Source organism: Aricia agestis, chromosome 2 (assembly GCF_905147365.1).
Source record: "Aricia agestis chromosome 2, ilAriAges1.1, whole genome shotgun sequence".
NCBI classification, from domain to species: domain Eukaryota; kingdom Metazoa; phylum Arthropoda; class Insecta; order Lepidoptera; family Lycaenidae; genus Aricia; species Aricia agestis.
In genome coordinates, this window is record NC_056407.1 from 24,065,227 (window position 1) to 24,078,180 (window position 12,954).

The 12,954-nt window shown below is 34.0% G+C and overlaps 1 protein-coding gene across 1 annotated transcript; it reads right to left on the minus strand.

Moving 5' to 3' along the window:
* Positions 1–9,785: 9,785 nt before the first annotated feature.
* Positions 9,786–11,585, minus strand: LOC121739786 (ELAV-like protein 1). Its single transcript, XM_042132349.1, has 2 exons — positions 10,509–11,585; positions 9,786–10,439 (listed from the first exon to the last, which is right to left on the minus strand). The coding sequence occupies exons 1-2, from the start codon at positions 11,242–11,244 to the stop codon at positions 10,165–10,167; spliced, it is 1,011 nt and encodes a 336-aa protein (XP_041988283.1). The 5' UTR covers positions 11,245–11,585; the 3' UTR covers positions 9,786–10,164.
* Positions 11,586–12,954: the final 1,369 nt, after the last annotated feature.

The window sequence follows — 12,954 nt, forward strand, 5'->3', positions numbered from 1 at the left end:
GAAAATTTGTATTTTGTTTACAGAAGACTGACAGTGACAACTGACAGATGACAGGCGACATCAGACAGAAGTGTGACCATAGATTAAGGTTATACCACAGATTGGTTATACCTTCATGAGTGTGACAGATTTTTTTTTCTAATTACCGTTGGAGTCAGCTTAGGCTTTAATTATTAGGATGCTAATAAAAAATATATTTCTTTTTTATTAGCATCCTAGTCTAAACACACTAGGCCAAAAATACGGGGCCGAAGTCAGGGCCCCGAAGTTCGACATGATTACGCGTGCGATATAGGACACACCATGCGCATTGGCCATTGCCGACGTAATCATGCCGAACTTCGGCATGGTGTGTATAGGCGGGCGCCAGACATGTGATCAAATACGCAAATTCGCCAAGTGTGGCACTGACATTTGCCTATTTGTGCAAAGTTATTGCTGGCATTTTCCTATTTGTGCAAAGTTTGCTCAAGCTTCAAGCCCATGTCTGGCGCCGGCTTTAGAGTTTAGACACTTGCAGTATGCAGCGCGTACAGCGCAAGGATTGTGGACAAAATAATATTATTATATACGATCAGTGACCATCTTAAGATTCTTAAGTCTTAACCCTAAGCAACTGTTTATTAATCTATGTCTTTCTACGTTTAATTAAAAAAAATCAAAGTAAACACGTGGTAAAAGAAACAAAAGTAAGCTGGCAGATTGAAGCGAGACGGCAGACATATTGTACTATGAACGCTAAACGCAATGCAAAAGGTTGAAATTAGGTTGTTTTCCAGAATAGTAGGTAAATATCTCGGCGATTTCGCGCCGTTTGTATGGAAGTGAGACAGGCCTGTGACTTGTATAATTATCGAAGCAGCTTACTTCTCAGAAGACGTAATGTCAAATGTGTGCCTTACGCTCTGGAGTTAAGGTTGAATTTGTTATGTTAAATTTTTGTGACATTGGTGACCCTGTCGTGGTAATGATGATGATGATGAATGTAATTTGCATAGTAGCATATGATTTCAATTCTTAAAACAGCGCCTAAACACCCAAACTTGTATCTATAAGGAATCCGGAGTTCTATAAGTATCTTCGGAACCATAGTATACCTCCGTGCAAAATCTTGCGTTTTGGTAGCATATGCTTAGGGTGCTTCTCATAAAACCAAAATCACCATATGTTTCCATATAAAAATCGAGGAGTTCTCTCCATTACTCATGGTTCCAATCATCAGGTCACCACTTTTGTGAAAATGGGACCAAATAGGAGTGAAACCTCATACAACAAAACAAAACTTTCGAAAATCGGTTCACAAACGGCGGAGTAATTGTTGAACATACACAAATAAAAAAAAAACCACAGCCGAACATATTATACCCTCCTTTTTGGAAGTCGGTTAAAAAGTTGAGAGCCTTCTTTGATTTCTTCATCGCATTTTTATTATAAAGCATTTCTCCCAAAAGCGTAATAAAACTTTCGTTGTAGGTATACTAAACACATAAGCCAGAACTTGTGTGATTCGTATACATATCCAGCAATAAAATTGTTAACGCTGCTTACGCCAAAACAGCTGTTGAGTCTGTTGACTGTTCCGAAAAAAAAACTAATTCAGGGGGCGGTATTCGATCGGTATCGGGGTGTCGTTGACCTTAATATTGTACGCAAGTCTCGGGTAAATCTAAGCATTGTAAATCTTAGGATCCCTATTAGTAAATAAAAATACCTCAGATTTTAAAATATATTAAGGGCTTTAACTTCTACGAATGAAAAATACAGTATTAACTAAGTTGGTACATCAGTAGTATTTATTATTCGAATAATAAATACCTACTTACTGTATTTTATAGTAGGTATTATTTCCGAAAAAAAATAGTTTAAGTTCATAATTTACGATTGATGATTTGAATAAACAAGTTTTTCGATAAAATATGTACCCTCCTTTTACTATGCTACATAGGAAGGTTTAATAATAATAATAGCTCCGGGTGGCCGGTTTCATTGAAACCAGGCCAGCTACGCAGGAGTAATTTTATAGTGCCCAAGTGTGTGCGCAGTACACAAGAGCACTCTCTATTCCTTTACTCTCATAACCCAGTGGGACGGAAGACCGACACGACCGGCGAGAAATCAGGCGCAGGACCGACTTTTTACATGCCCATCCGACGCATGGATCATCTTACTTGTCAGACAATCAGGTGATCAGCCTGCACTGGCCTAACCAAACTTGGAAACTTTCCAACGCGGGAATCGAACCCACGACCCCCGAGTCAAGAGCCGCGCTCTATACCACTAGACCACGGAGGCGTGGTCTACTCAGTACTCACTATATAGGAAGGTTTACTCACTATGTAGGTACCGCTAAAACCAGTTCTATAATAAATTTAAAAAAATAGAAATTCGAATTCGTTTAATATCCTGTTGTAACTTTCTTATTTTATATCAAAAATTAATTTACATAATATTCGAATATTAATATTATTAATTCGAACATTGAAAATCCAAAAAATCTCGCGTATTAAAAACTAGCTGTGCCCCGCGGTGTTACCCGCGGTTTAAGTGATATATCATAAAATACTATGAAAAGTACCAATAATACGTTTTATGGTAGTGATGATGATTAAAATGGTTATTTGTGGCATATGCTTTCCGCTCTTAAAACAACGTCGAAACTCCCAAACTTGTATCTATAAAGAATCAGGAGTTCTCTCAGCACCTTTTGAACCATGGTATACCTTGGTGCAAAATCTTACTTGTTGGTATCATATGCTTAGAATACTGCTCAAGAAACTGAAGTCACCACATATTTCCGTATAAATTTTGAGGAGTTCCCTCAATTACTTATGGATCTCTTCATCAGGTCATCACTTTTATGAATATGGTACCAAATTGGAATAATAACCTATAAGTACACCATAAGAAAAATTTTGAAAATCGGTTCACAAACGGCGGAGTAATCGTTGAAGATAAAAAACGAACATAACACCTCCTCCATTTCGAAAGTCGGTTAAAATTGTAGCCTATGTGTTATTCTGATGTATAAGCTATATTATTGTAAAGTTTCATTAAAATCCGTTCAGTAGCTTTTGCGTGAAGAAGAATAACAAACATCCAAACATCCATACATCCACACCAAGCCAAGTGCGAGTTGGACACGCGCACGAAGGGTTCAGTACCATTATAGAGCAAAAATAGGTAAAAATGTGTTATTTGTATGGGAGTCCCCCTTAATTATTTTATTTAAATTTTATTATTAATTATTAAAGTATACTTAAATAGAACTGAGTATTTTGTGAACATTGCAAGTGCCTAGGTATCTATTGACATAATTATTGATATGGAGCAAAAACTAGCAAAAAAATTCAGTTTGTTGTTTGGGAGCCGTTTTATACTTTGTTTTGTTTTTAGTGTTATAGCGTAACAAATATTCACTCTCTAAGAAAACTTAAGAAGTCTAGCTAATTAGCGGTTCTTGAGATACAGCCTGGAGACAGACAGACAGACATCGACGTCTTAGTTGTATATTTCTCCGTGGTAATAGAGTCCCGTTTTTACCCTTTAGGTACGGAACCCTAAAAACAGCCCACAATACTTATAATAATCGGCCAAGTGCGAGTTGGACTCGCTCACGAAGCGTTCCATACAGCTATAGAGCAAAAATAGGCCAAAAATTGCGTTTTTTGTATGGGAGCCCCCCTTAATTTTTTATTAACACTTTTATTAATTAAAGTATTGCTCTACGGGTTGTAAATAAAAGTGCCGATACTGAATAAATTCTGCCTACACTCACTAACTGGTTAGAATATTATCCGTTCAAGCGACGTGTTCAAAGCGTGCTTAAAATTTAGCGACCTACTTTTGTTGAAGGGTGGAAGCGAGAATAAAATCTGCCACGTCATCTAACGCATATCTCCGGCGGAGAGTAGAGTCCAGCGACAATCAAGAGTTCATCGACCTTGGGTTAGGGTGCTCTCACCCCTCGCTATTGCATCAGTAAATATATGTTACCAAAAACTCACATATATTTATGGGGACCGAATATCGCGTGTTAAAATTGTGGTATCAGATCGGGTTTTTTTTAAGCTAGTAAGTATAAGTTTTGGGAAAACCAGTTAGATTTGCATGGAAGATTAGAACAGAACCACGCGGTGATCTAACTTACAATTTGAGTTAAGAGGATACAACAGGGGCTAGAGAAATGAAAAAAAAGTACGTGTAATATCTATAGCTGTCTCCCTTACCTCAAGCCTATACCGCAGAACGCGATAGAGACAACTGCAGAAAATCCAGAAAATCAACGATTCGTTGTCCCCTGATTCCTTCTCCAAAACTTAACCGATTTAAGTACTTTTTTCATTAAAGATTAAAAAAAGGCTTGAGCTGTGTTCCTATGTTTTGCTTTTTTTGTATAATCTAGCCAAATCTGTTTTCTGGACGTTTGAACACAGTGGAAAATCTGGCCATTTTTTTGGGTTTTTGAACGTTCATATCTTATTTAATAATTAAATTATGAAAAAAAAGAAAACATAGGGACATTGTATTAGTGGCCGTAGATATTCAGGAAAAAAATTATAACTCTACTAGCATTATCCAGGGAGGAAACAGGGGACAACGTTTGTATGGAAAAAAGGGCGGTGTGGAATCCTCTTAAGTATATCAACTTAAGTAGAATGTGAGAATCTAAATAATAAGTCAGCTTTGCTGCGCCATTTAATATATTTTTACAACCGTAATAAACAATTTCGCAGAACACTAATGACTTTTCTACGGAAATAATTTAGGCACCGCGTTGCTATTTGCTAGCCTGGCCAATAAAACAGTAAAAAAAGTTAAATTAAATTATTGTAAAAATAAAAGGAATTGTTAATTGTTAAGTATGTAGCTATTATTTAATTTGTATATGAGTAGGTATTGAGAGGGTTAATTATTGTTAAGGGTACCTATATAGTCGCACAGCTGATAACCTATCAAGATTCAAGCCCCATTAAAGGACACCGGTGACCGCGACAAGTGAGACAACAATAGAATAACAAAAGATTTCCAAGAATCCGCGATCGAAGGAGCTGAAAGCTAACTTTGTAACCATCCAAAATATTATATTGCATGGTTACAAAAGTTAGCTTTCAGCAGGACAGTAATTTACATAATGTTTCAATCAATATGCCAACCCCTCATTTTTTGCTTTGTCTAATTTTTTTCTAAATTACATAAATGAGAAAAATTATTTATTTATAAGGTACTACTTTAGGAGTCCACAAAATATACGGTCTTTATCATGAAAAAGTTTGAATTTACTCGGAAATTTAATACCCACGGCATTAAGCATAGGAGCTGCAACTGTTAATAGTACTACATCTACACAAAGAATATGAAAATTTTATGTTAGAAATTTAGGTCACGTCTCCATATTTACCTGGCATACACGTCTAGGCACTTTGTTTGGATCTTCACGTTGTGTAATGGGTGAAAATTTAGAAAAATGTCCATACCAGAGACCTATTTTAATTAGGATTTGGGCGCTCGCTCTCTGCGGACAGACAAGCCCCTAGTGCTGCAGTGTGGTGATACTGTTCTCTATTTCTGGAGACAGTTGGATTTTGAGCACTTTCTTCTAAAAGTGTGAGAGTCAAGTATATTTCAAGCAAAACACACGGCCTCTGAAGTATGTCGCTTGTCGATTTCTTCCAAATTCCAATAATAGTAAGGAGTGTAAATAAAACATTATTGGTTACATTATTGCTAATGTCGATATATTATATGTCTATTTCAATATCCCTACGTCAGATTACATTCGTTGACAATTCAGATTGCATGTAGGTTTCCAAGCTCAAATTCCGCACATGTTGGATATTTGTACTTTCTTATTTTTAGCTACATCCTAGGCCAAACCTAACTTTACAATACCGAAACCTGCCCATAAGAAACAAAAAGGAAACTAAAATTTACTAAATATTTGTTAGAATGAATAAACACTTAATAAACGAAAATGTTAGTAATAAATGATACATACTAAACACAAATTATTAGCACAAAATTAAAACAAAACAATATAAATGGGTCAGATGTGCATGCAGCCTGAGCCACAGAGCAGTGTCGAGGGAAGAAAACAAAAACTGCTCTATGCATAGAAAGTAAAAGGTGGCGCGACGCTACTGTACGAGAGGACATCGACACTCGACAGTGACATTAGCGAGCCATATTTTTGTTCTCTACCCTCAAGTACCTACCAAACTGACATACAAAAATACAAAAACACAGTTGTTTCGGCGATATTAAACACATATCTATGTTAATTGCCGACTGTGGTGGGCTCAGGCTTCTCACAGCAAAAGTGTACAGTAATTTAGTTGGCCGAGTATTCACTTCCATATCCGTCGTACTTGATAGGCTGGCGGCAAATTTTCGTATGGTATTCGTAAACTATGTGGTGGGTTTAGACACTACACTCACAGCAGTCTTAAAATAAGATGGGTTCTGCTTTATTAAAAATATTTCTTTGTTGTAATAAGAAGACAAATCTCCACCTATTTCATACTAAAAGTATCAGGATACTATAAGTATACTCCATAGTTATGTATAACTATGGAGTATACTAGTATAATAGTCTTGTATATGTCGTAGGATAATTTGATAAATCGCGATCGGATTATCGCGAAAATTCTAGGGACTTCACGAAAACACGGATAATTAGACAATGGTGATTACATTTTTCAACCTTACTGACAAAAGGTCGTGTTTTCGCGAAAACGCGAGTCGCCTTAGTAAGATTGCGAAATGAATTGTTAGTTATTATCGAAAAAAATCACTGATTGGTCGGTTTAAGCGCCCCACAACAACATCTTCTCTGATTGGTTGAAGACATGACGTTTTAAATGTCAATTCATTGTCACGCGTTGTTATTTTTTTGTGGTCATTTTTGTAAGCGAGCTAGCAGTTTTTGATATTTTTATTGTGTTTAAAATTGCAGTTGGACTTGAAAAATAGTGCGAAAAGTATCTATAAGTGTGTCCGTAAACAAAAATTACTGATATAAGACGTGAAATTAGTGCTGAAAGTTCAACAGATGCAGAAACTAATTCTGAGGTTATGGTTGAGATAAGAAAAAGGTTAAATAAAAAGTAAAGTTCCTATGAAGAGGCATTGTCATTTCTTACCCTTTATGATTCTATGGTGTAATACCTCAAAGATACATATAGAAAAGGTAGTAACCAATCAGAATAAGAGTTGGCCAGTAAGAAAAAATCAAGCCAATCAGCGTTAAGAATGTGCAATGTTACTAAGGCTACTCGCGTTTTCGCAAAAAACCTAACTTTTATTAGAAAAATTGAAAAATATAAACAGCATTATCTAATTATCCGTGTTTTCGCGAAGTCCCTAGAATTTTCGCGATAATCCGATTTATCAAATCATCCTACGACATATACAAGTACCCAATATCATTTATGTTGGTAGAAAGTAGCAAAATACAATGAAAAAGTATAGTCTGAAACCTTTCAATATCTTATTGAGTGTATGTTATCCTAGCCTCTTTTCGCTTCTTATAATACAATATATTAAAAATAACAACCAAAAATTTACTGCCAGCCTAACACTCAGTGTATCAATACTTACATATTATAATGGGATTTCAAGTTTGGGACTACACAACACATACTATTCTATAGCCTGCCTATATTCAAAACATTTTGGATGACATTCTGAAGCGTTTTTATTTCGATCATATTATGTTTCAGTCACTGTAGATTGTATTACAAATATCAATACATTAATTACACTAAACATTAAGCTTACATTAACACTAAACAACACTAAAATATTTAATTGTAAGATCATATATAAGGAAGTGTAGACGTTTTAGTCAAAAATGTATCTCTGTTTATATTATTGCTTGTTAGTAGACATTTCATACATTTTCTAAATAATAACGGTATAGATTTGTGAAAATGAACTGTAACATGGCTACTTAATTACTTGTAATGAAATCATAACACCCAAAATATTTTGAATCACGACAAAATTATATTTATTGAGAGGTACATTTTTACCTGTGACTAGTTTTTACACACCATTTTTATTGTTATCATTGTGTGCTTTATGTTACAACTATTTAAAAAACACCACACCAACATAATTTTAAATTAAATTCCTAAACAGCTACATTTAAATTAAAGAACACATATTATTTTTAAATACTTATTTAAAGGTACTTAAAAATTTAATGTTGCGCAAAATCGTAACTGACTAGTACAATGTAGTTAAGTACACATAAATAATAATAATTATGAATGAATCATTTTATCCTTATATACCGTACCATAGAAAATAAATGTCAACTATTTTGAAATGCATTTACAAGCCCCATTCATTATGAGAAATTCTGACCTCAGCAGCACTTTTCAAAATGATATGCTTTCGTCATTACTCATTATCTATAATTTAACTATGTTGTCACAAAAACTACTTAACTTGAAATCTTGGATTAAATACAAAAATGAATTACTTATTCATAAATTTTATGGTACTGAACTAATATTGACCTTACTCTAATGTAATATATTATTAATTAACATCAAATGAAATCTATATTTAGTCTAATATTATAATAAATTATGAATATACATTACTTAAATTTAATAATAAATAGGGATTACACAAATTAATAAGAGAGACAATATCATAATGCAATTAGCATAAATGTTTATAACATTTTCTATTCCGACAAAAAGTGGTACCTAATTAATTATATGACGTACCAGGTAGAACTTGACTTCTCCTCTACGTGTCAATAAGTAAAATGAACATATTCACACAGAATTTTGTTCACCAATGCCAAACATAAGTTAATACAAAATGTTATAATATTGATCAATAGTAATTTATTTTGTCATGGTCTCCGAAATATTTAGTTTAATTTTTTTTCGCCAATTAAAAATCAATGTTATGGTATGAGTATATGTATACTATGATATCTAATATTATTAATTAAAATTACAAAAATCTATATTAATCTTACAAAATAATATGATTTTTATTTTTTCGTATAATATAATGTACATAACTTATTTTTGATTTTGTGCATAGTCAAATTTTAGATTTGTCAATCTTGTCAATATTAAAAATTACAATTAGTAAACACAGATCTTCCGTTGTATCATGTATAAAATTGTCTACATATTAATAAATTGTATAAATTGTCTATTGGCATGGATTATTATTTTACGTCAGTCATAACATCTTCTTTGGTAGATAAGAGACACAGTGACAGTACACTCAATGTAACTAATAAATATTAGACATTATATTAATTTATGAACGGCAAATACTTTCCTCCAAGTGACACAATTGCACTGATGTTATAGTTAAAAATATAATCATTTTATACTTTTACTTACAGTAAAATTTAATATTGCACTGTCAATTACTATTGTATAAATATTAAATAAATATATTTCTTTCACATACTATGTTTCAATATATTATGTCTTTGAGAAACCACATTTATTATACAGTGTGTAACAAAAATAAGTGATAATAATTTAGGGTGTGTACATGTTCCTTGTAGAGAGTTCACTGTGAAAGTAGCAGCGCTGAAAGACCAATTTTTTTTCACTTTTGTATGGGCAAGGGCCGTCACGAGTTTCCCCATACAAAAGAAAAAAAAATTGGTCTTTCAGCGCTGCTACTTTCACAGTGAACTCTCTACAAGGAACACGTACACACCCTAAAGTATTATCTCTTATTTTTGTTACATCCTGTATATTATAATATTTTGCTTATGATCAGATTGAATAAATAATGAATTTTAATTGTTGAATTATTAGAAAGTGTGTCTAGCAACTCAGACATAGTACAAGATAAATTACAATTATTTTTGTTACAGTTTCTTATGATTGACTATTGACATCACACACATAATATCATAATATGGCATTCATGAAAACTTTTGTAGTAAAATGTTTGCCACAAAAATCTTAAGTACTTCATAATGTTGTGTATGAATTGTTGTGATGATAGTATCAGATGATTTGTACTTCCTTCGTGAACACTGGATGAAATAAAATTGTCATGATCTGCAACCTCTCTATGTCAAAATTATCAAAACTTCTGATCGCAAACCATGACAGTGTAATGATCAACATTTTGCATTAGCTACAATTTATTGACTAGATTTTAAGAAGTTTATGATTTACTCTTGTTTGTTTTGAAGCTGACTTGCAAAACTTGTCCGTTTAGGGAGTATCCATTTAATGATTGAATGGCAACTACGGCTTCATCATAATTTGTCATAGTTACAAAGCCATATCCTTTGCATTTGTTGGTTGTCGGATCTCTAATGATTTTCACACTTTGTACTGCACCGAAGGGGCCGAAAAGCTGCCAAAGGATACTTTCTTCTGTGTCAGCACCGATATTGTAGACAAAGATACACCAACCAGATCCACCCAATGCATTACCTTGAATCAGAGGGTCTGCTAAGGGAGAGTATCTTTGGAGACCTTTATTAATAGCAAGTAAAGCCTTACCAGCAGGTCCGATGAAGCGCCGGGTTGTAGTTGGAGCCAAATATGCAGCGAGTGGAGCGAGTGCTTTGTTCTGGTTACTGGGATTGTTTGCACATTTAACTGTAATGGGGCCAGTGCCTCCTGGTGGAATGGTACCGTTTAATTCACGTATTGCTGCCTCGGCTTCACATCTCTGGTCGTATCTGATAAATGCAACACCTCTAGATGGTCCTTGTATTCCCTGTTCTTCCACACCTTGCAGGAGATGGCCAACATTCATATTCTCATGAAGTATTCGGGAACTGATAATAGTGCCATATGGGCTAAACAGGTTTTCCAGATCTTGTTGAGTCATATGCTTCGGCAAACCAGAAACATAGAGATTGGCACCTTTAATCGCGTCCGAACTCGGACGGGCGTAAGACACTTTAATAATTTTATTTTGCAATCGAAGACCATTTAATGTATTCACTGCTTTCTCAGCATCTTCTGCTTTGTGGTAGTTTACAAAAGCGTAGCCCAAACTTTGGCCGTTTAGAATGTGGTCTGGGAACACTGTCACCTTGTCTCTGATCAGTTTGCAACTCTCTACTTCGCCCACACTTGAAAATAATGACCTTATTTCTTCTTGTGTCATAGTTTGTGGTAAATAGTTCACTATTAAATTAGTTTTTGATTCATTGTTACATGGCTGAACCTTACTACCATTTTGCGTGGGCTGATTCGCGTTTACGGCATCTAGTGAATTAGCCATCATCTTGATTGTTTTAAAAAGCACAGCAATAAACTTTATTTAAGTGGTAGCTTACTTTAAAGTAAAAGCTATTTTAAATTAGATCATAGATTCGTCACACGTAATATTAACTTCAGCCCGCGTTGGTTGAATGCATATGCAAGGAAAGAAAATCAATAAGATGCTGATCACTTTCGTACTTATCCTGTTTTCGGCGTAACCGCACCAAGTCCGGTAAATCAGAATATGAGCAGTGACTCAAATAAATGTTAGTTTATTAGATCTAGAGAAATATTAACGTAAAGTGAAAAGGAAATCAACCAAAAATCTATACGACTTGCGACCTATTCTCGTAAGTTCATTTCTTTCACTTCACTTTCTTTTTAGTGTTACCATAAAATCATTTTCCAATATGAAATTAATGGTAAACTTTGTTGCCAGTTTACAAAAATAATATAATATTTTAACAAAATATTTTACTAATAATTTAGACGAATATATTAGAAATGTTATAATTATCAACCCAACTGAAAGTATTCATGTTTCTGCTATTTATTTCGCATACAAACCATATTTTTTAAAGATGCACTTTTGAAACTTTATATTATAATAAATCCGTAGATGGCGCTCATAGTTTTGTTACTTGTTGATAACGTAGTACTCTTTATGTAAAATAGATGGCGTTACACGTATAATTCTTTGAAATGCTAATAATAAAATATTATTATTTAAATAATTATTAATTATAGTAAGTACATAATATAAGTTTCAATACATACAAGTTTAAATGATAAAGTTAGCTTCAAGATTATAAACAAACTTTAAAAATTAAAATACTTATTAAGAATTATTTAATTTTTTAATATTAATTATTATTTTAAATTAAAATTAGTTATATCAATATTTTAATGTTTAGGGTTCCGTGGTCAAAAGGTAAAAACGGGACCCGATTACAGACTTCGCTATCAGCTGTCCGTTTGTCTCCAGTCCAGGCTGTGTCCGATAGCTAGACTTCTGAAATTTCACAGATTGTGTTATGTTATGTGTATGCCTGTTGCCGCTATAACAACAAATTCTAAAAACAAAATTAAATTACTTTATATTATTTATGGGGGGCTCCCATACAACATTTTTTTTGCTCCTTTTTTCTCTATACCTATCAATAAATAGATGACGCCCGCGACTCCGTTGCGCCAAAAATTAATTTATCGCGCGGGAACCGTACATTTTTCCTAGATAAAAAGTATCCTATGTCCTTTCCCGGAACTCAAAGTATCTCCATACCAAATTTCAGCAAAATCGGTTCAGCGGTTTGGGCGTGAAGAGGTAACAGACAGATAGACAGACAGTCACACTTTCGCATTTATATTATTATGTATGGATTGAAAGATACTAAAAAGAAAACAAAATAAATATTAAGTATTTAAGGGGGGCAGGGTAGCCCCCTGCCCCCCTTAAATACTTAATATTTATTTTGTTTACCATGGGGCTACCATAAAAAGTTGTACCATAAAAAGGGTACAACTTTTTATGGTAGCCCCATTTTTGCTCTATCCAAAAGCTTGTTAAACGAGTAGTCGAAACTTTCGTCCCATCATGCCCCATGTAAGTTCGTCCCCACTGGGACGAACGACTGTTTCTTTCTTCAATTCGATTCATAGCCTTTGTCCAGCTGGATGTCTATACTACGGTATATTTAGTTTAACTAAGGGCCAGTTAGTTAAACCATTTAAA

Coding starts and splice junctions, on each gene's coding strand:
- LOC121739786 (XM_042132349.1), bottom strand. CDS start 11,244: ATGATGGCTAATTCACTAGATGCCGTAAACGCGAATCAGCCCACGCAA. Junction 10,440..10,508: donor GCGCTTCATCGGACCTGCTG/GTAAGGCTTTAC, acceptor CTCTGATTCAAG/GTAATGCATTGGGTGGATCT.